Source organism: Pipistrellus kuhlii, unplaced genomic scaffold (genome assembly GCF_014108245.1).
Source record: "Pipistrellus kuhlii isolate mPipKuh1 unplaced genomic scaffold, mPipKuh1.p scaffold_m20_p_11, whole genome shotgun sequence".
In the NCBI taxonomy this organism is placed as follows: Eukaryota; Metazoa; Chordata; class Mammalia; order Chiroptera; family Vespertilionidae; genus Pipistrellus; species Pipistrellus kuhlii.
Genome location: NW_023425416.1, coordinates 30135804 through 30159586, shown reverse-complemented (window position 1 = coordinate 30159586; position 23783 = coordinate 30135804). Strand labels below are relative to the sequence as shown.

The window sequence follows — 23783 nt, the reverse complement described above, 5'->3', positions numbered from 1 at the left end:
CTCCCGGCCGCCTCCCCGACTTCCCAGCATGCTCCGCGCCGTCTCCCTGACAACGGAGCCAACACTCAGCGGCCTCGGGTGGTCCAGGCGCTGGGAGTTTCCCGCGGCTCTGCCGGTCGTAGGTCCCAGTTCGAGGCGGCGCCCAGTGGATACCCAGGCGCTGCCGCTCCCTCGCCCGACGCGGAAAGGTATGCGGAAGGTGATGGTGTCAGGCTGCCCGGTCGGTTGGGGTCCGCATCTCTGGATCTCCAAGCGTTCCCCCTCCTCACGTCCCCCTCCTGCACACCTCCGGGCTCTGCTCCACCCTCCTGAGGATAAGTGTTCGCGCCCCCTCGATATAGGTTCACCCACGTGCGAAGACGTAAATATAAGAAATGTTGGGGCAGTTATTTTAGTTTTATACCCTAAAGTTAGGTGTGCCTTTACCGTTGGATTTCTACTTTGGCAGAATCTGGTGTCCAGTCTGCTTTCTCTCATTGATCCGTCCCAGGAAGAGAACAGCTTGGCTGCAACTCGTGATAAACACTTCTGTTGTCTTTTGACATCTTCACTTCCAAGAGTCAGTCTGCACAGAGTGGTCATCTTTCACCTTTCTCACAGTTCCCATCCGACTTAATACATTTTCTCTCCTCCTGAACACGCTATATCCCTCAGCTATTGTTCTGCTGAACACTTACTTGCCCTCACAAAGTTTATTGAACACCTACTGTATGCCAGGCACCCAGGATACAAAGGTAAAGAAGGTGTGTTCCAAGCTCTCATGTTCATCCACAACCATTTTTTTAAACCTCTCAACACTCTTAAAAAAACAACAACACACACACAAAACAACTTTATTATTGAGATTATTACAGATGTCCTTTCCCTCCCCTCTTGCCCCCTTCCTCCCAGTTCCCGCCTCCACCCAGGTCTTCACCACTCTATTGTCTGTGTCCATAGGGAATACATACATGCAAATAAGATCTTTATTTAATCTCTTCCCGCCTCTCCACCCCCTTCCTTCTGAGAACCCTCAGTCTGTTCCATTTCCATGCCTCTGATTCTATTTTATTCACCAGTTTATTCTGTTCATTAGATTTACCAAGTAGCTCTATGGTTACATGGAGGACACTAATGTAATCCATGGCCCCATGGTGGTCTGGGAAGGGAGCAGCAGGGCCGAGTCGGTGAGTTTGGGCCAGCCTCTGGGTCACTGAGCCCCAGTAAGCACTGGTTTTTACAGCCTGTAGCTCCTACTGCCCCCCAGGGGCTCCTTTTCCCAGCTCTGGAGCCCTGGGCTGGGAGCTGGTGTGGGGCTGGGACCCATTGCCCCTTCAGGCGGCCTCCATAGAGGCAATCTCCCTCCAGATTAGGAAAGCAGCATGCTTGGGTGCTGGCCCAGCCCGTTCTGCGCCTCTGCACCTCCTCCCAGTCTCAGCGTGCTTTCTCCTTTACTTCTCTAGCTGTAGGACTTCCATTCAGCCAGCTCTCCAGCAGTTCTGGGTGATGGTGGATCTGTATTTCAGTTGTCATTTTGATGTGGTTGTGGGAGGCAGCATTTACCTCCTCTGCCATCTTCTCACCCACAACCCTTTGAGGTGGGGGCCGGGGTACTTTGACAAGAGAACACAGATAGTTCTAGAATCTGGACCGTGTGGTACATTCCCAAGCAACCAAATAGCTCTATGGTTACATGGAGGACACTAATGTAATCCCTGGCCTCATGGTGGCCTGGGAAGGGAGCAGCAGGGCCGAGTCTGTGAGTTTGGGCCAGAGGGGACCTGGTCCCAGAGTCCGCTGTGGCCTGAGCCGACTGTTTAGACACGGCTTGGTTTAAACGTGTTGGGTCCGGGCCCACAGGAGCCAGGCCAGGAGATGCTGTGAGAGCTTAAGAAATTCTCTCACATTCTCCCATAGCGGGCCGAGACCTGTCTGTGTTAGCATTGAGGGGTGTTGATGTCCTCTTAGAAGGGCCTGGGTGAGGGTTGCATCAGCCCGCTGTGCCAGCTGCCTGAACAGCAGGACGCGCCCTTGGAGGATGGCAGGCTATCGGGTGGTGCACAACCCGGCCAGGTGGAGGGAAGTACCCGAGTGGGTTGGGTAGTGTCCCTTATCTCACTCCCGCAGGTGTCGGCCGTTTGCATCAAGCTACGGAATAAGCTTACAACACTCTATCTGGCCTGTTTCCCCGAAAATAAGTGTCTTATATTAATTTTTTCTCCCAAAGTTGCTCTAGGTCTTATTTTCAGGGGATGTCTTTTCTTTCCATTCGCTAGGTCTTATTTTCGGAGGATGTCTTATTTTCGGGGAAACACGGTAGTTCAGAAAGAATGTGCCAACAGGAGAGGGCAGGGGTAGGACACCCCAACGAAATGCTCCTTCACAACGAGGAGCCGCTGGGAAAACGGGCTTCTCAGGGCTGTCCTGTCCATTGCCGAACATGAGGCTTCTCTCTCATCTTTCTAGTGAGGAGAATTACCAAGTGGTCGGTCCTGAGGGTCCTTTTCAGCTGAAAAGCGATGCATCTGTACATTATTTTAACGGCTTAATGTGACCAGAAAGCCTTTTATGCTAGCAGAGGAAGCAAATAAAAGATACATTTGGAGGCCTGCTCTCCAGTTTTTTTGTTTTGTTTTGTTTTTCCCCCAGCAGTAGATATTACTAATACTTTCTGAGATCTTGGTAATCCCATTTAATTTTTTATTCATTCGGGGATTTTGAGGTATCAGCCTCAGCTCTGAAGTTCCAACTTGTGCTAATGTTGTCTTAGTATTGTCATGAGCACATAGCCACTAAGGTGACTTGGTTTCTAGCTATTTTTTTCTTCCCTCCCTCCCTCCTTTCTCGCTCCCCTTCTCTCTCCCTCCCTCCCTTCTTTCCTTTTTTCTTTCTTTTCCCTCTCTGTAGCACATTTATATTCAGCTAATATTAAAATACAATGTTAGGTTTGAACTGCTTTTTAAAACCAAGGATATTTCCCCCCATTAATTTTTAGAGTGGAAGATAGGGATGGAGGGAAGGAGAGAAAGAGAAACATCAATGTGAGAGAGACACATCGACTGGTTGCCACCCGCACCCTGTCCTGGGATCAATCCTGCAACCCATGTACATGCCCTTACCGGAAACTGAACCTGAGACCATTATGTGCCCAGGCAGACGCTCTGACGAGCACACTGGCCATGGCTGAACTGCTTTTGTGACACTTCTTGTTTCCAATCCAAGGAGATTACTCTGTATACTGTGTGTATAACTGAAACTTTAGAAACTGCATCAGAGTTTGCTTAGGATGGGGAAAAATTTCATTCTGAATCCTCATCACTTTTCACATCTATTTAAAGAAATGCAAATACGATGGCTTAAAGTCCACAGAAGTGAAAAAAGTCTAAAGAAACCAGCACCATGCTCATTTCTGGTTTCATCTTAACTCCACATTTGCTCATCAAAATAGACATATGGTCGGAGGAAAGACTGACAAAAAGGCTGATGCAAATGTGTAGATTTGAGGAAATGATAATGTTCTTATATTTGAGTGTTTTTAAAAAAGTTAAGTGGGGAGTATATATCTTAAAACAGATTGTTGATGGGAAAATGCGTATACACGTCAGATCTTCGGGGGAATTTGAGTGTAACTCAGTTTTGCCAAACGTGAATGTCTGAGAGAAGGCTCTCTTCTTGTGCAAGACTGTCTTCTGTTGGAATCTTCGGTGTTTCCACCTTTTGTACGGTTTTTCTTTCAAGTTGTTAATGTTAACCAACATGGTGCTGTTCAGTCCACGAATCCAGGTGCAGGTGTCACTGCCAAAAACTTACACTTTATGCTGGGAATAGTTTAAAGCCCTTTGGACCTGACCCCCAGACTTTCCATCTTCCAGGCACTGACTGGCACAGTTTGGGAGAATTCGACCATCTCCTCGGAGACTTGAACGCTAAGTTTCTGTAAACGAAGAAACCAGTTCTCTGACCTGTGGAGCAATGCTGAAATTCCAAGAGGCCGCCAAGTATGTGAGTGGATCAAGAGCCGTTCCCACTCACCCAAAGGCCTTGATTGCAAGAAGGTACGCGCTGCAACGGAAACTTGGCAGTGGAAGCTTTGGGACCGTCTACCTGGTTTTAGACAAGAAAGCCAAACGAGGGGAGGAATTGTAAGTAAAAATGCTTCCTGCACATCTTGACTTAGATGCCCGAATGTGCAACTTTTATTTATTTATTTATTTAAAATATATTTTATTAATTGTTTACAGAGAGGAAGAGAGAGGGATAGAGAGTTAGAAACATCGATGAGAGAGAATCATTGATCAGCTGCCTCTTGCACACCCCCTACTGGGGATGTGCCTGCAACCAAGGTACATGCCCTTGACTGGAATCGAACCCAGGACCTTTCAGTCCACAGGCCGATGCTCTATCCATTGAGCTAAACCAGTTTCAGCCGCATGTGCAACTTTTAGCTGATTAAAAATATATAGAGTTCTCTTCACTTGGCTCTTTACATTAAAGAATTTAGGAAGAGATAGCTCCTTAAATGGTGTCTTCAGATAAGATTTTTAAAAGGCATTTCAGCAGGTGAATAAAGAACCCAAATGACTTAGAGAAGAGAAATGTGATAAGATTATGTGAAAATAAGATTTTTATGCAATCCAGGCTCTCAATTACAAATTGCTTCAATTTAACTTGATGAGGACTTCTTGAATGATGGAATTGTTTATAAGGACTGAGTTTTACAAATTTTATGATATATAAATAAGTGGAAATTCTCATTTGAGGTGACTAGGGTGTGCTAAAGGAACTATGGCATTAATATTCTTTGCCTTTTTTTTCTATGGAGTTTTTCAAAGTCTGTAGTTAGACAGCCCTCAAATTGGATATTTAAACCAAACATGGGCTCTCATCTAAAATTAGCCTATTTTGCCAAAACCGGTTTGGCTCAGTGAATAGAGCATCAGCCTGCAGACAGAAAGGTCCCAGGTTCGATTCTGGTCAAGGGCATGTACCTTGGTTGTGGGCACATCCCCATTAGGGGGTATGCAAGAGGCAGCTAATCGATGATTCTCTCTCATTGATGTTCCTAACTCTCTATCCCTCTCTCTTCCTCTCTGTAAAAAATCAATAAAATATATTTTAAAAAAATAAAATTAGCCTATTTTGCCTTGGCCAGTGTAGCTTAGTTGGTTGAGCTTTGTCCCACACACGGAGAGGTTGGCTGATGGATGTTTCTCCCTCTCACTCTCCCTTCCTCTCTAAAATCAATAAAATGTAACTAAAATATAGATATATTGTCTTATATATAATTATCATTCAGTGACAGTTTGAGATTCATAAACGACCCAAGTTAAGAAATAATTAAAGGATGCATAATAAAATGTAATCTAATCATCACCCAATAACTTATAATTGGAGCACTCTATTAAACAAGTTTTTCTTTTGCATTCCACTTTTAAGAGAGAAAAATCTGTCAAAGAAATCTGATGTCAAGCATGCAATTTTGATAACTTCTTCAAGGAACTTTCTAGAGATTATAAAAATTCTGTATTCTTTTGTAGCTCTATAACTTCTCAAAAGAAATTGCTCCTCAGAATGTTGACCTTTTTAGCTGTATAACATAACATAACATAACATAACATAACATAACATAACATAACATATATATTAATCTTCACCTGAGGCTATTTTTCCATTTATTTTTTTTTAGAGAGAGATTTGAGGGAGGGGGAGAGATAGAAACACTGATTGGTTATCTCCCCCACACACTCCAACCAGAGCCAAAGATTGAGCCTGAAACCTAGGTACGTGTTCTTGACGGAAATTAAACCTGGGACCCTTCCGTCTGCAGGCCGATGCTCTATCCACTGAGCCGAACTAGCTAAGGCTAAACTCATCTTTTTTTTCTTAGATTCTTTCCCTAGAGTGTTGGCAGTTGAACCTTTAGTTTTTCAGCAAAGCATATTAATTAGCACCACCCGTTCTTGAGCAATTTAGTTGGGTAAAGTTTTAAATTCTGCTTTACATATTGGGCCATAAGCACAGGTTAATGTTAGATATAGCTAGAGAAATTAATTTTTTAAAATTTCTACAATTTTATGAATGCTGTTCCCTTAATAGGTCAGAGTAGATCTGACACTCCTCTTATTGTTTGCAGACACACCCCTAACCTTTTGAGATAAGGGCATCATACTTTTACATACCACACTAACTCTTGGTATTACTTATTATAGGAGTGACTTAGGTAGGCCATGAGCCTAAGATGGTCTGTAGGATACTTATTACTAGTCTCTGTGAAATATAGATCCATATATGCACTTTTAGATTAATCAAAGAACTTGACAAAATGAAAGTTACAGTGTTTCTTTTTCCATCAGTGCACTGCAATTTATCAGTATGCCACTTGGGGGCACCATTCTACCACTGACATTTTTCATATAATGTGAATTTGTGAATTTTAATTACAAGTTAATTACCACATTCCTTCACATTTTTATTGACTTTCTGTTTTAGCTATGCAAATAAAAAGGGTCAACAGCCATTACGCTTGATTAACTTATGCTTGAAGACAGTTTTCTTTTTGGCATAAATATCTGGCATTTCTGTTTTAGTTATCACAGTAGAGTAAAATTAAACTTAAAATGAGCAGAGAATGGGATAGAGCTTTTTCCTTTATTTTATTCTGCATCATGGAATTCATAAAACAATATTTGGGAACATATTCTTTCATAAATATATAAACTCTGGTATAATGTGTGTGAGGAAAGGTAGTTCTAATGCTAGTTCATAATTTTATGTTTTTATTAATCTGTCCAAATTTCATTAAAAAATTTTTTAATATAATTAATGAAGAATCAAGCTCCAATCAGTAAGAAGTGATGGGCATTCTGGGTCTTTCAACTGGAGTATATTGAGCCAGCTATGAATTATGGCCACATTTGCTGAGATTCTCAGTTGTAATTACAGTAGAAAGAAAGAAAAAAAAAGGACTTCATCCATTTCAAGTTTATTTCTGACATATTGAGAAATTGCCTTTCATATTGTAAAAAATGAACCAAAAAGCTTCCCTTCATGAGTACATTTTCACTATTTATAAAAAAGGACATTATTTCTTCTTAGAGAATTAATACATTGATTATAGTAGTCTGACATTGTCAAACAATTAAAAATGAGTAATTGTTCTTACTGGAATGCATAGATTTTGTATTTGAAATAAGCTTTTAGCGACTTAGAATGTGACAGTAATTTCTATTTAATAGCTGATAGCCTCCAGCAAAGCTAGTGTTTGTGTATTGCACCTACTAACACCTATTCATGGATTTTCTGTGTGATTTATGTAATAATTTTAACGTATTCTTACTTTGAGTTTTAATTGTAAGCAGAACATCAGTAGATTTAGTGCATCCAACATTGAGCCCTGTCTGTGTACACTTATTAAAGCTATTATTTCTATACTATGACCAGGAATTCTCTCCAGTGGGTATCTATGAAGGGGAAATCAGGTGATTGAATGGGCTGAGTTAATAAGATTCAATGGTCTATATGGTAGAGGGTTATGAAAGCAATTTGGATGAAACTAATGATTTCTTTCATTTTGTTGTTTCAGAAAATAGTTTTCTTCAGTGTTTCATTATAGTGATAAGGTCTCTTTTCCTGAAAATCTTCAGTCTTTTAAGAGGGATTATAATATGAAAGAATATTAAAAACTCTCTTAAAATAGCAGGAATCTTGGGCTTAGGCTCTTCCTAGGTAAATCTGAAAAGTATGAATTTGAACTTGTACTTCACTTTGGGCTTTGCCAGCTCCCTGTCTGGGATGAGGTCAATCTCTGAGATTATGGCCATCTTTTAACATTTAAGGTTTGGGAGATGAAAGGGAAAAAGAAGAAATTGCAAGGGTGTGCACAGGTACTTTGACTTATCTAGATCTTGGTAATGAAATTGATATTCTGGAGTAAATAATTTACATATTCCTGAGGCTGCTTTGCTGCATATATTAGCATAAAAGAAGCTACGGGCTTCTTATATGGTTTTTAATGTTTACAGATGAGAAATGACTAAAAAATGATGTATTTTGGGATGTGTAGGATGCAGGGAAATCCTCAGTTTCACCGTTGCTTGGGCAGGGGGTCAATAAAAGCCAGCATTGAACACTGAATCACCATCAAGCATTTAGAAAGAAGCCAATAGCATCTAAAAGTCTTTTTTAAAATGCTTTAAAATTATTACTATTGTTTGAAAGAAAACAAAAGTGATTTATTTAAAGCAGATGGATTGTTGACAGGAAAAGAGTTTAGACAAATCACTATAATATAGTTATTAGATTTTCAGACTAGCAGTTTAAATTCTTTATTTATCCCACTCTGTTATTCTGATGTATTGTTTGGGTGGATTTGTGAGTAGGGAACCTAATGGCTTTGCTAACACTGAATAATATACCCCCAGGAAATAAGGAATATAATTCGTCATTTAAATGTATGAGCTGGGGAATATCTAAGCAATTTTAGTAAGTAATCATTTTAAAAATGTAATTGGATATGCTGGTCTCTTTGTCATTGCTGACTACCCCTCATTTTAAAAACACAAGATTTGTGTAAGCCTATTATTTTAAACATTATTTTGTCTCACTTATTCAGTAAATAAAACATAGCACTTTAAGGATGAGTGTGTAATGTGTAAGAACAAAACTTTATGATTGTAGTATAGTTAAAGCCCTCCATCTCTCCCCCCAAAAGACTTTTTTTTGGTAAGATGCATTATAGCAAAGACTGAGCTAATTTTAAAAATATATATAATTTTTTATTGATTTCTGAAAGGAAGGGAGAGGAAGAGATAGAAACATCAATGATAAGAGAGAATCATTGATTGGCTGCCTCCTGCAGACCCCCTACTCGGCATAGAGCTGGCAGCCCAGGCATGTGCTCTGAACCCGAATGGAACCAGGGGCCCTCCAGTCTGCAGGCTAATGCTCTATCCACTGAGCCAAACCAGTAACCAGCCATGTTGCTTTTTAATCTTTGGATTCAGGCCAATCTTGTTTTTAGTTCAGAGAAAAACTATAGGCTTTGTTTCCCATGACCTTTACTGAGCAAGTGAGGAAAGAAAGTTCGAGTGTAAGTTGATACTTTTGCCTTATGTTCTAGGTTGCCAAATTTCTAAGAGTGGAAACTTGGGGATATCGAAACTTTGATTAGAATGTATTTGGGTGCCAGTTTTCTCAGCTTCTTCCATATGGGATAGGCATTCAGCATTTTAACAAAAGTTTGATTGATGTCCCTAATTTCCTATTAGTTTGGATTTGGAGAAACCCTTAAAAAACCAGGCAGCTCTACTTGCCTTCCCCAGGGGTGATTTGAGGAAGATTTGTGGCCTGATAGACCTTCCTTCCCTCTCTCTCTTCTCCCTGTGTCTTTCATCTCACGGGCCTTGCAGAAATCAGATACTGTGGGTTTCCGGCCAAGGTCAGCCCATCCACTTTTTACAACATTGGGTTTGCTACTTGTTGACCAGCTGCTTTTAATTCATGTGCTCTTTCCAAGATATTTCAGCACAATGATTATTGAGCTCTACGGAGCAGTTTCTGTTATTTTTAGAATTGTTTTAGAGGTGAAAATTACAAGAAGGATCAATGAGTGGTGTGATTTGCAAGGCCGTTTAATATCACTTAGGTAGTGAAGCATTTGGATGTTCGGTATGGATGGGACTTGACACATAAGTGAAGTTGAATTTTAAGTAAGCCTTGCTATCTTTTTCTTTTTAAATCCTCATCCGAGGATATTTTTCCATTAATTTTGAGAGAGAGAGAGAGAGAGAGAGAGAGAGAGAGAGAGACAGAAAGAGTGAGACAGAGAGACAAAAAGAAAAATCGATGTGGCAGAAAAACACATCAGTTCAACACTATCCTGTTTCCCTGAAAATAAGACAGTGTCTTATATTAATTTTTGCTCCCAAAGATGCGCTAGGTCTTATTTTCAGGGGATGTCTTACTTTTCCATGAAGAAGAATACGGTACACATTTATTGTTAAATGAAAATAAAGGAAATTTATTACCTGTATGCGGTACGGTAGTACGATAGTTGTCAACACAAACCAGACAAACTGTGAATCCTACAGTATCAAGAATTTACTCATTTATTCGATGACAATCATGTCATCATCTTCTGGAACATCATCATAACAATCCAATTCTTGAATTTCCTGGTGAATTTCTTGTGACTCCATTTCCTTCAGAATCAGTGAACCAAATCTCTCATGTTTAGCAATAGCACTGTCTTTAAATGAGTACTTCTTGTCAAGGTAGCCTGCTCGCAGTGCATTTGCAATGCAACTGTCAGTGATTTTCTCCCCTGAATTCTTTACCCAAGTCACAACTTCTTGCAGTTTAGGTTTCACAAAGTTTCCACGCTGATTTCTCTCCATTCTATTTTCAATGTAGTCATTAATTTCCATGGCCCTAGCGACCAGTTTACGGTAAATTAATTTTCATTCCGAGACAGAGCCTACGGGGGTCCTTATTTTCGGGGGAGTGCCTTATATTTCACTCAGAAGGAAACCTGTAAGTAGGTCTTATTTTCGGAGGATGTTTTATTTTCGGGGAAACAGGATAGTTTTCAGTTCAACTGGCAAAGGTTGTCCTCAGCTGATGAGAAATGTCCTGGGCTGATGGGTGAAGAGGCCAGGTCTCAGTAGTCCATAACCAGGGCACCCTTTGGGGTCTTATAGACTTTATACAGTTTCAAAAGGCGTTAATACGGCCCCTCATTGGAAAGCCCACGCTGAGAAGCACTAACTACCCAGGCCTTTGCAGCGTGGGGTAATTGTGGGATGTCCCCTCAGCTGCTGCCTCTGGCTCGTATTATGCTATTAGCTAGGCTCACGCCAGGATTCCTTGGAAACTGTGTGCCCGCCTGAATAATTTATTGTCCAGTGATCAATTATTCATAACTCATTATTACAACGGCAATCAAACCTGAAGGTGGAATGGTTCTGCCACTTAGGAACCTCCAGCAGATCGTCAGGAGACTGCAATAAGGGTTTAAGGCCTCGCAGTCCCCACTGCCTGTTTGTCTCTCTGAAGGGACTCCAGAGGGAACAGCCCTCCAAAGGGGAGTTGATGAAAGCAGTAAGGAGCGGCCCCCTGCTGGCCGTGCTGCATTGGTTCAGCTCCTCACGCTGTTTCTGTCTTTTTAATTCTGGCCCTGGTTATGCCTAGAGATAAAATTGCCTTTTAAGAGAACTTGGGAGACATTAATGACACTGTTGGTTTATTGAATCACTCTAAGGAGGTAAACAAGGATACAGAACTTGTCGTTAGGATTTCTTTTCAGGGCTAAAATGCAGGTACTTGTAGTACATTTTATTGACATTAGTCATATTACATTTGCTGTTCCATCAAAGAAGTGTGTTTTTTTCCCCCTTCTTTATTGATTAAGGTATTATATATGTGTCCTTATCGTCCCATTGCCTCCCCCCACCTCCCACTCATGCCCTCACCCCCCTGTTGTCTGTGTCCATTGGTTAGGCTTATATGCATGCATACAAGTCCTTTGGTTGATCTCTCCCCCTTACCTCACCCTCCCCTACCTTCCCGCTGAGGTTTGACTGTCTGATCAATGCTTTTATTGGATCATAGCTTTCATAGAAAAAAAAAAAGTCATGTTTTTCACATATGTTATATAAAAATCATAAAAGTGCTATGAAAGTACACCCAGAAGAAGCCTAATTGTTTTTTTTTAATTTAGGAAATATAATAGGAAATTGTTTGGCTTAAGCCAGACTGATTTATTTTATAATTATCATTTAAAAAATATGTATTAGGAATAATTGGAGAGTTTGAAACTCCAGTTATTTTAGGCTGTAAAGCAGAGGTTTGGTTTGCTGTTAAGGTCTGGCTTATCCTTGGACCCTGGCATTGAAGAATGGGCAGAAGTCTGTGACGCTTCACATTCTGAGTTGCCATTTCAGTGTTATGGTACTTTCTGTGTGGTCACTTCCAAGAAGTAAGTCAGCACATGAGAGTTCTAAGACCCTGGGTAAACCTTGCTATGTTATCTTTTTATTATTATTTTAAAACTAGAGGCACGGAGATCGGGGATTCCCTCAGCCTAGCCTGCATCCTCTCCAATCCAGGACCCCTCTCACAAATCTGGACTGCCAGCTCCTAATTGCTCACCTGCCTGCCTGCCTGTTACCCCTAATTGCCCCCTCTGCTGGCCTGGTCAACCCCAACTGCCTCCCTGCCATCCTAGTCACCCCTCACTGCCCCCCTGCCAGCCTAATCATCCCCAGTTGCACTCCTGCTAGCCTGGTTGCCCCAACTGCCCCCCCCCCTGCTGGCCTGGTCACCCCTTACAGCTCCGCTGCCAGCCTGGTTGCCCCACACAGCCTGCTCGTTAAGTCATTTGGTTATCCCTCACTAACCTTCCTGCTGGCCTGGTCATAAATAGCAATCTTGTGAGGTCGTGTGGGTTAATTTGCATATTATGTCTTTATTATACAGGAGGATATATTTTTTTATTGATTTTTTTTAGAGAGAGGAAGAAGGAGAAAGAAACATAATCAGCTGCCTCCTAGATGCCCCTACTGGGGACTGAGCTGCAACCCAGGCATGTGCCCTGACCAGAATCAAATAGGCAACCTATCTGTGCGTAGGATGACACCCAACCCACTGACCAGGGCAGCCTTGCCATGTTTTAAAAACTCTAGCCTGTAGGGAAAAATCCCAAACTGTTGTTGAGCAAGCATTTTTAAGTAGAGGTTATAGATATTTTTGTGTTGGTGTTGGTTCTCTAAAAGGAATAAAGGCTAAATGTTCAAGCAAGTTTTAAATTGCCTAAACCCATAGTTGGGACAACATATGATGTCCCAGATGACCCACCACGCAGGAGTTTAAATGTAGTTTTACTGTTGTGAAAACAGACGGGTAATTTAAAATATTTTTGAAGATAAATGTAAATATGTCATGAATGGAGTGAAAATTCTGCATAATTTTTATTTTTCTAATATTTTAATTTTACACATTTATATGGCTTAAAAATACATGAAGAGGTACATGAAGAGGAGACTGTTTAAGTCTCCTCTCATTCTTGACCCCTTCTTCCCAAAAGATGACCAATTTTTAAGTTTCCTATGGATCCTTCCAGAGTTGCTTTATGTATATATTATACCAGAGGCTCATGCAAGAATGGGCCTTCCTCCCCCTGCCTGCCAGCTCTGGCTGGACCTGCCTTTCTGCCTTTGCTCTGGTCCAGAGCCGTCTTTCCACCTTTCCACACTACTCAGAGGCCCAGAGCGGCTAGGACTGTGTGGAATGCCTGTGTCCTTGCCATGGCCTGGCATCTTTGTTAGATTAATTTGCATATTCACTCCTGATTGGCTGGTGAGCATTGTGAAGGTATGGTCAATTTGCATCTTTCTGTTTTATTAGTGTAGAAAGCAACTCTGGAATATAGATTCTTATTTTTGCCCCTTCTGATAAAAACTAGCACATTACATATTTAGGTTTCATGCTTTTTTTTCATATACAAAAGTATCTTGGAGATCTTTCTGTGTTAGTATGTCATGTTTTTCACAAATGTTATATAAAAATCATAAAAGTGCTATGAAAGTACACCCAGAAGAAGAGAGATTATCTCCATTCTTGGTTTTAAGCTGCATAGTACATTCCATTGTATGGCCATAGTATAATTTATCCACTTTCCTGTAGATGTGCTTTTGGGTTGTTTTTATTCTTTTGTTATTAAAAATGCTGCTGCAGTGAATAACCCTAAGCATCTGTCATTTCACAAACATCACTATTTCTTGTGTGACTTTTTAAAATAAAGCACGAGATGTCAGAGACATGTCCTGCTTTTGATAGTCCCATTCCAGGCATAGGAGTTTGCACCTCTTTGCTCTTAGGTGTATTTTTCTGGAAATTTTTGAGGAGCACTAGTTATTGAGGCCTAGTGATGGGATGACTTTTCACTTTCTGAAATAACTTTTCTGTGAGGGGTTAGTGACGACAGTGATCCTTTGCCCCCCTGTTTTCCTGAAAGTGATATAAGAAAACGTGTAAATCTGGTGACTAAGTATTTACAAGCAAAATCAGGCTGTAAATTTGTCTAGATTGCCTGCAGGCATTTTATATAATGAAACATTTACAGCTGATTTTTTGGGATAGGCTCAGTGTCCTTTTACCTTAAGCACTAGAGCACTGAATGCTGTTGCCTTTGAACATGTTAATGGGTGTTCTGTATAAAAAGGAGTTCCAGCCTTGGCCCATGTAGCACAGTTGGCTAGAGTATCATCAGGTGCACCAAAGGGTCTCGAGTTCCATCCCTGCATGCTGGAGGCAATCTGTAGATGTTTCCCTATCATGTCAATGTTTCTCTCTCTCCCACCCCTTCGCTCTAAAATCAGTGAAAAAATATCCTCATTGAGGATATGTGAGGGGACAAAAGGGGGGGGGGAGGCTCCATGATTAAACAAGTTTAGAAAACACTTGTTTTCCACAATTGCATTCCACTATTTTTTATTTTATTTTTTTAATTAATTAACTAATTAATTAATTAATTTTTTGCTGAGGGACTCTTCAGAGCCTTAAATTTACTGGGATAAATTGTGATTCTTCAAATCTGTTCAACTATTGATCTCCCCTCTTTTCGGGCCCTCCTTATTAGTACCAGTGTGCGGAGGAGCACAACTTAGGCAATGCTAACCCTGCTGGACACCCCTGAACACCATGTTGAAATTAGTGGTCATAAGCATAGGTGTTATTTACATTTACAGAAGATTCAGTAAGGGGAATTAGAATGAAAGTCACTATTTAAAAGTCGCTGTTATGAACAGCAGATGGTGGTAATGTAACATGTAGATCAACTACTAAGCCGCGGCTGTATTTCCACTGGCAGTATTAATTCAGGGCCCATAATGTCATCTTCATTTAATTAGTCTACCAATATTTCCATATTATTGGTTAAATGAATAAGAGGTAAAAAAAAAAAAAAAAAGATCATTATCATACTTTTAATTTCTTCCTTGGTAAAGCACAAGTCAGCTGAGAAATAAACTTGGGAAAAAATTTTTTTTCATCTTCACAGACTATTTTAACTGGCATGAAATTATTTTGGTGTTTCTTATATATTAGATGCACATTTCCTGGTTTATGTGTATACAAAAATATATATGTGCTCTATCTGAAAAGAAAAAGCCACAATTTATCCAAACTTAACTCTTCACTGTCCGTGAGAATGGCAAAGTGCAGTTTTGTTCAACCAGCCTGTAGCTGGTGGCTGCCAAAGAGAGGAAGCAGCTACAGCCATTGTCTTCCAGGATCTGGCATTTGTGCCAAAAGTAGGATGTGAATGCAAATAGCTCCGTTATGAGGGCCAATAGGGTGAGAGAGATCAGGGTCTCTTAGATGTTGAGACACATCTAAGCCACTTCCCTTCTTTTAAAGTCTATTAAAGACTTTCTAAAACAGGGCAGCAAGAAAATGGGATATATTTAAAATTTAAATTTAACAACAAAAAATTAACACCAAAAAAATCCCAAAAAAACCCACAATGTTATGTGACTATACTAAAACGTAATTATAGAATTATTATAACATTCAATTCCTAGTGTATTGCTGTCGGGGTGGCCCGGAAATGGGGATTACATCGAAAGTCTTGTAGAGAGCACCTGTCGGAGCTGTCGTTGGGTCCCTGAGACGGAGGGTAGGTCACCTGGCTTGGAGCTCTTGTCAGAAGTCCATATTTGAAGCCCTCCCTGAATCTGCAGCCATTTTGGCCACGTTAGTGATAAGCCCTGATGCAGAAGAGAAACCTGGAGGAGCTGCAGGCAGAGGAGGTTCCTCCAGTGAAGGACATCCGAGCCCACTCTGAGGACATGGGCTTTGTAACTTAGATTGATGGGTGTCCCCTCCTATGTGAAACCAGCAGAGGTGCAGTGGGCCAGCTTTTGTTCTCTGTCCCTCCCTCTTCCTCACTCCAAAGCTGAACTTACTTTGCCTCTCTTTCCAGATGTAGCAGAAAGCCCAGCCTCAGGCAGGGCTGACGTTTTAGTAAACCGGCCAGGCCATGGCAGCCCCTGGGGACAGGAGAGCCATGTTGTCTCCCTGTTCCCAGGTGGAGAAGGGGTCACTCTTTTTATGTGAAGATTCACCTTTCAGGTCCTGCAGGAAGAAATAAATGACCCAGTTTGTATCAGCCAAGTGCCGAATGCAGCAGAGTCATTCTGTCATTAAGTAGGAAGCAGTATTTATCTTTAATAACCTACATTGGGAATGTCTTCATTCAGTCTTTGGTCAATGTATTAACTCAGGTGCTGGTTTGGCCTGGGATACATCAGCAAACCCAACAAACTGTCTGTTCTCAGGGCGGAGGGCCTTTCTGATGGGGCTGTGGAGAAAGGCAATGACTAAAATTTTATAATGTACTAAACTTGCACATGGCCAAATCCGTCCTGACAGGCCTTGCAATGTGGCCCGCACCGCGCTGTCATCACTGCACTCAGCTGCGTTTCCATCACAATGACAGTTTATGACTGTTCAGTAAACCATTCGGCCCGCGATTTAGGCTGGATTTTAGATTTTGGCCCCTTCTCTGATTGAGTTCGACACCCCTATTTAACTAAAGTATGATTACATGCCATGGAAAGAATAAAACAAAAAGAAAGCAGAAAGTATCTGTCTGATAAATGCTAGTCCATAGTTCATATTCTGTTTGGTATGAAAATGGTAGTAAAGAGTCAGTTGGGTGACAAAAACAACTCAGATGAAAGAACTTGGAAGGACTTGTGGAGCAAACCCCATTCCTAAAGCTCTTGTTTTTCTCAGTAGCACAGGGATACACTTTCATTTGCATAGATGTCCATGTGTGGGCACTAGAGCAGAGAGACCTAAGTATGGTTATTCAGTCCTTTATCTGGAGAGTTGGAGCTGTTTTACAGGGACATAAGGGTAAATGTGGGTGGGGAGAAATGGCACCCAGGCTTTCCCATGAGGGCTTTAACTTCATTTCTCGGCCTTCAGGTCAGTAGAGATGCTTGTGAAATCCCTGGCTGGTTCTCTCTGGCTCTCTCGTTGTGTGCCTTTCTCTGCTGGAGGTACTTCACACTGTGATGGATAGGTGCCCCGGTGTTGGGATAGAAGTTGTTGGAAGTGGGTAGCTGCCCCCACCCCAGCCCTTGCAGACAGGGTCTCCCAGGATAACTTAGGAGTGAGGCATTAGCAAAAGGATATTCTGTCAAACTCTTGTGCATTCATATATAAATTTCTCCATTTACTTCACACAATTACTTAAACTATCAGTTTCAGTTTTCTCACTTGTAAAGTGGAGAAAATAACAACTTTTTACATGGGTTTAAGTATTCAATGAATGCCACAGGAAGCATTTCTAGCACATTTTCATAAGTTATTGCTCAAAATATACTTCTGTACCTTTCTTTTCTCTATTCCTTGGGTAACCTGATTTTAAGACTTATGAAAATCTTAATCATCATTCCTTGGATAACTTCTGTGACATTATTTCCCTTGAAATGAGACTTCCAGGCCTGAAAGGTTTTAGTATTAACACACTTGGTATAATGGAACCAAGTGTGTTAATACTAAAACCTTTCAGACCTTTCAAAATCAGCTTGAAGTTTCAGGAGCTCTTTTAACAGTCACATCATATTGTGGTCTCATCTTGAATTTGGGGGGGCAACAAGTCTTATTCCCACACACTTTCACAGTTTTTATAAATCAGCCATTCTACTCTTAAGTGGATTTCCCTCCTTTTAGAGATTTTATTTTCCCAGCTGTAACTATAAAACTCCAGGTTTATCCTTGCAGAATTCAACCTGGGTGGTTTCCAGCTCACATTTCAGCTTCTTCAGTCACTTTGACTATGTCTGTTGATTACTGGCCTGGATTTGTGTCTTCTACAAACTTGGTAAATATGTCTTTTGGATCTTCACCCAAGTCATTAATAACATGTTGGTGAAGATATTATTAGGGATAGATTCCAGTGGCATTACAAGAGGGAGCATCTGCAAAGTGGCCCGAGACCCAAGACGCTAGCCTGTTTGGCCACTTGTTCAACCAGCCATGAATCCAATCCATGTGAAGATCGCATCTCCCTATGTTAAAAGGCTATCACAAGGCCCTAGCCGGTTTGGCTCAGTGGATAGAGTGTCGGCCTGCAGACTGAAGAGTCCCAGGTTCGATTCTGGCCAAGGGCACATGTTCGGGTTGTGGGCTCGATCCCCAGTAGAGGGCATGCAGGAGGCAGCTGATCAATGATTCTCTCATCATTGATGTTTCCATCTCTTTGTCCCTCTCCCTTACTCTTTGAAATCAATAAAGAAATATTTAAAAAAAAAAAGGGGGGGGGCTATCACAAGACTCTTCTCGTGAACATCTGTTAACATGAATTTATCAGACAGACTGAAATCTTGAGATACCACGACTAATTACTTCTCTCTGATCTACCAATCAAATGACCCTCTCACAGAAAGAAGTGAGGTTAATTTAGTGAGCTTTGTTCTCCATAGCCCAGGCAAGCCCCTGCTGGCCTCCGCTTTGTGTTCTAAATGCAAACAGTCTTCAACTTTGCCACAGATTCATGTCAGAATTGCTCTACAATTTCTGAAAGACACTCTTCATGAAAATTGAAACATGCGCTTTTCCTCCCTATTATTCATATTATCGCCCTTGGTGTACAGACTGTGTTTCAGTGTGCAGCTCACTTAGGTCTGACTTTGTGGATCCCACAGAGGTGAGGTTCCCAGGATTCAGAAATGGGGTCTCAGTTTTATTACTTCATGTGGTTTCCTACTCTATTGACTTTGTGCCTTTAAATGAGGGTCTGAGCCTCACTTAAAGGCACAGTTTCTTCATTCCAAGAGTGTATTATCTCACCTTCCTCATTTCAGGGTGTCTTAGCACAGTGCCTGGTGCCAAATAACTGTTTTTTATACGGCATCTGCTGTTGTCACAATTAACCCCAATATTTTATTTTAGTGGTTGGATGTTTTTATGTGATTGACCTTTGACTCTCTTTTTTTTTTTCTCATGTGATTGGCCAGATGCTCCTTCTTGTAATGCCACTGGCATCCATCCCATCAGTGATTTGAAGCCTTTGTTCAAAGCCTTTTAATAAATGAAAGAATATCCTGCTGCTTTCTTATAGTTTGTAATTATTTGTCTCTGCCATCCCACTGAAGTGCAACCCCCTGAAGGCAGAGGCTGTGTCTCAGACAGGAAGAGTGTCTTGTACAGTTCAGGTGCTCTGAAATTAGAAACTGTAGTAAGGTAAGAGTTAAGAAACTTTGCCTAAATTAGACATCAAGGTGTCTTATCCCATATGTACATTAGAATCCTATTTCTGAAAGAGTTCTATTTAAAATAACCACTAATGGGCTTTTTGAGGAAACCACTACTGCTGTGTGATTAAAATGAAAGGCAATTTATGTCCTGAAGGATCAGAGGTTGAAATTCTCTCTTATGATAGGCAAAAATTACATCTATGGCATGATCATAAATAACAGCAGCAGCAGTAGTAATACTACATTCCACGAAGTTTGGAATTCAATCTGAAGCTCAACTGTAACAGCCATTTTTGGCCGCATATGAGCATCTGCTTTTCCCTGCTTCCCATTTCTACCTATTCCTGCTGGTCTCATTTTTTAATTTTATTATACAAGTTATGTCAGATCCTCTGTGGAATGGGGCAGAGTATAAATACAAGAGAGTCATAAATTGTGTAACAAGGCATATTTGAAGGGTCAGTGGCAGCTGCACCTTATCACTCCTGGGAACAGAGCAAGAGGAAACCAAGACAAACCACAGTTTTTAGCGCATGGGCCTGAACTGGAAGGGCCATTTCCCTAAAGGTGCTTTAAAACACACTGGAGTTCGGGGGTCCTGTCGGTTGGCTGTGAAATATTCTCAGGAGGGGCCGTGGCCAAGTCTCATAGCCTCTCTGGGTTCCAGTGTCCTCATCTGTCAAGTGAGGGGGGGGCTGGACCATCAGTGGTTCGAAGCCTTTGTTGTCAAATAATATCTCTCGCTGCCTGGACACATGCCTTCTCTCTCGGGCTGCTCTTCATACCCACCGTCCCCCAAGCTTCCTGAAAACTCTAGGCCCATCAACTCTCTCAGTGATGGCAGTCTTCTGGAGCCTACCTGTAGGACACGCTGGCTCACAGTGTGCTCCCGGGCCAGCAGCTTCGGGCATCACAGTGACCTTGTCAGAGATGGGCACCTCGGCCCCTGCCAGCCTGTCCTGGAGCAGATCCCCCGATGACTCACAGGCACAGCAAAACCTGAGAAGCGCTGCTCTTACCACCCTGTTTCCTTTCTTGGAGGCTTCTTCAGATATCACGCTTGATGACTCTGACAGTTCTTTTTCCTTTCATTGTATGAACATGACAACACTCTGATTCATTCTCAGTTAAATCCCAGAGTCTCTAGAAACAGCGCTGGTGGAGAGCTGTGCTCATGGCCTTGTTAGGTGTCAGGGTGATGACCTGAGGAGTGGGTCTCCCTGGGGACTCCTTGGGCAGGCAGGGCGGACTCTGCACAGCCCCCTTTGGGAGGTGCAGCACACACTGAGGTTATGTGCTTAGTCAGCCAGGCTCCCCATTGCCCTCCTGACTCATGATGCCTGTGTAATGAGAGACGGGCTAGCCACTGGTCCCCCTGTCTCAAAGCTCTTCTTAGTTGCCGGTAACTTTTTGTAGGTTACAAATCAATGCCTGAATCCAAAGCTCTCATTCAGGGAAACTAGATCCTTCTTAGTAGTAGGTTCTAATTTGAGCTCTGTTAGTAGCGTAAGCCTTGGCTTTCTGATGCTTTTTTTTTTTTTTTTTTTTTTTTTGTATAAGCACTAAGCAGAAATATAAGACCCAGAATCAGTTGCTTAAACCATTTAATGGAAGTATGCTCATATATAAAGCTTTATTTTCCTTCCTTTACATATCAAAAATTAAATAAAATGACAACCTGCTTTATGCTGTAGTTCAATAAAAGAGAGAAATTTAGCACAAGTCCATATATTATAGTTACCATGATGATGAATTAGAGACTGAAATTTAGAAATATAATTTTTTTTTGCTGTTTTGTCTGTCTGAATGTTAACTGAGGCCAACCAGCATCTACCTGCTACCAATCAGATTAGGGCACTTTATTTCACTGACAACCTAGATTCTTTTTTCATTTTATTTTTGGAGCACCAACCTTCTTCTTGCCTAGATCATAATTTAATTTTACTTTAAACTGGACTTATCCTTGGTCAGTTTTACGTAGTGAAGGAAATAGAGCTCTAATTAGTTTTTGTTGCTTCTTAAAACTCAATTTGTCTCTGTATCTTGATTTCATGGTGGGCTTTGCATCACATCTGGCTTTCCCATTGAAAGCCACAGTTGTGGTGTTTTTCTGTAATGCTCAAAATGAAACGCTGACAAGAATTCTGTATTAGAGTACTGCATTCTGAATATTAACCTAACACGCATTGTAAAATTGGAGCATATAATAGTCGTAACAAAAGCTAACCCGATTATCTAGGGTGAATTATTCTTTCATATCCTTATTGACACGGTCATGCTCCTTAATTTTCTTGCTGATGTGAAACAGGGTGTTTGTTTTCTCTCAGCTCAGTACCTTTCAAAGTCTGATGGAATGAATGAATGATTTGTTTCAATAAGTCATATGTTACCAGTTTTTATTTTTGTTTTTAAGGCATATTATTACCCAGTTATTTAACAAATTTTGAATCAAATGAGTTTTGCACAATTGAACTTATTAAAAACTGGCCCATACATACATAAAGTCATACCTGCAGAGTTACAGTACCTAAGACAATCTCAAAATGTAGGCAGTATTTGTCTTCAAACCTCCTGCTGCTGATCTCGCTGCTTCCTCTCTTCTGTTACTTAGGAGAGGAAACGGCACCTTGTATAATTTGTTATGGTTCCAGCAGAGAAACACTGCATGGGATTTGACACCACAACTGAAAATATAATCTAGTCAGGAGCCAAGAATAGCATATTTGCCAAACAGAAATGTCTGAAATACTCATACTCTTGTTCTTTGTTTATTATCTTTATCTTTATTATTAATTATTATTACTTATTTATTCTTTGCTTATTATTTGTATGTAATACTCCTATATGATGCTAATATGTTTGTGAACTAAGTCAGTTTTAAAAAGCTTAGGAAATGGAATTTATCTATAGGTTATAATTAGTTTGCAGTTTCATAATTCAGTATTCAAGACACTTTATTTTGTCTAGCCAACTGCAGGAATATCCTAGCTGTCTTCAGGAGTATTGATAAAATAGACCAGAATTTAATGGAGGAAATGTTCTTTATGTTTATCCCTATGGAAGATGGTGGAGTGCCCTACCTGTATCCCCTGGGCTATTAATGTTTCCTATCCATGAGCCCAGCCCCTAACTGCCAGCACCTGCAATTAATTGTGCCTGAGGCCTCTCTCTGACCACGAGGGCCCCTATACTCCAGCAGGTTGGTGTACAATATTATATCATCTGTATATTGCATTGTGTGCTTATAACCTGGTTTAATCTCCTATCACCATTTTTTAACCCCTTTGCCTTCTTCAGTGTCCCTTCCATCCTCTGATAACCATCATATTGTTGTTTATGTCAATGAGTTTTTTGTTGTTGTTTTGTTTTTTCATTTGTTGCCTTATGTTTTATATCCCACATACGAATGAAATCATATTTCCTGTCCTTTTCCGTCTGATTTATTTCTCTTAGCATGATACACTCAAGATCCATCCATTGTTGCAAATGGCAGTATTTTATCTTTTCTTATGACTGAGTAGTATTCCATTGTCTACATATACCATACCTTCTTTATCTAACTTCTATTGAAGAACACTTGTGTTGTTTCCATGTCTTGGCTATGAATAATGTTGCAATGAACATAGGGGTACATATACTTTTATGAATAAATGTTTTCAATTAAAAAAATATATTTTATTGATTTTTTACAGAGAGGAAGAGAGAGAGATAGAGAGCTAGAAACATCAATGAGAGAGAAACATCGACCAGCTGCCTCTTGCACACCCCCTACCGGGGATGTGCCCGCAACCAATGTACATGCCCCTGACCGGAATTGAACCTGGGACCTTTCAGTCCGCAGACCGACGCTCTACCACTGAGCCAAACCGGCTTCGGCTTCAATTTTTTTTAGAGTAGATACCCTGAAGAGGGATTGCTGGGTCATATGGTAGCTCCACTTTTAATTTTTTTAAATTTTTTTTTTATTTTCCATAGTTGCTAACAATTTATAGTCCCACCCATAGTCTATAGGGCTCCTTTTTTTTCCACATCCTCTCCCAACACTTTTTATTTTTGTCTTGTTGGTAATTGACTTTTCTTTTTTTTTCTTTTTTTTAAATCAGTGAGCCACTTTTTGAATACATATCACTCTCTGACATTACATTTTTTCATGCCCTTTATATTTTAAAGTTACATGTCATATTAAAGGGGATAAAATAACTTTCAAAAGGATGCTTCCACTCATGATATTCCTACCGTAAATGATAAATACCATGGCCTAAAATTCCTTAGAAGAGCTTAAATTTTAAGATTCAAATAAATAAATAAATAAATAAATAAATAATAACCTAATGAGCTTAATTGGAGGTTCAGTTTTCATTACCCCAAAGTGTTAACAGTGATTCATGTTAACACATAGAATGTACTATGTCATACAGAACTGCCTTGGTCAGGGCTCCCAGCTGCAGGTAAGAGCAGCCACCCTCTGCATGGTTCAGGCAGAATACAGATAACATACAGTGGCAGTGGGGTAGGCTGACAGCTCAGTTTCCAGAAACA

At 40.8% G+C, this 23783-nt stretch overlaps 1 protein-coding gene across 5 annotated transcripts in view; it reads left to right on the top strand.

Annotated features, from left to right (window-relative positions):
• Positions 1–67: 67 nt before the first annotated feature.
• Positions 68–23783, top strand: part of NEK11 (NIMA related kinase 11) — a 135061-nt gene continuing 111345 nt past the window's right edge. For 4 of the 5 annotated variants that reach the window (XM_045579297.1, XM_045579296.1, XM_045579298.1 and 1 more), the window contains exons 1-2: positions 68–188; positions 3852–4121. In XM_045579297.1, coding sequence (XP_045435253.1) covers positions 3952–4121 — 170 coding nt within the window. In that variant the 5' untranslated portion in view covers positions 68–188; positions 3852–3951. Of the gene's footprint in view, positions 189–3851; positions 4122–23783 lie in introns of those variants that run through there. The other variant, XM_045579299.1, reaches the window with a different exon arrangement.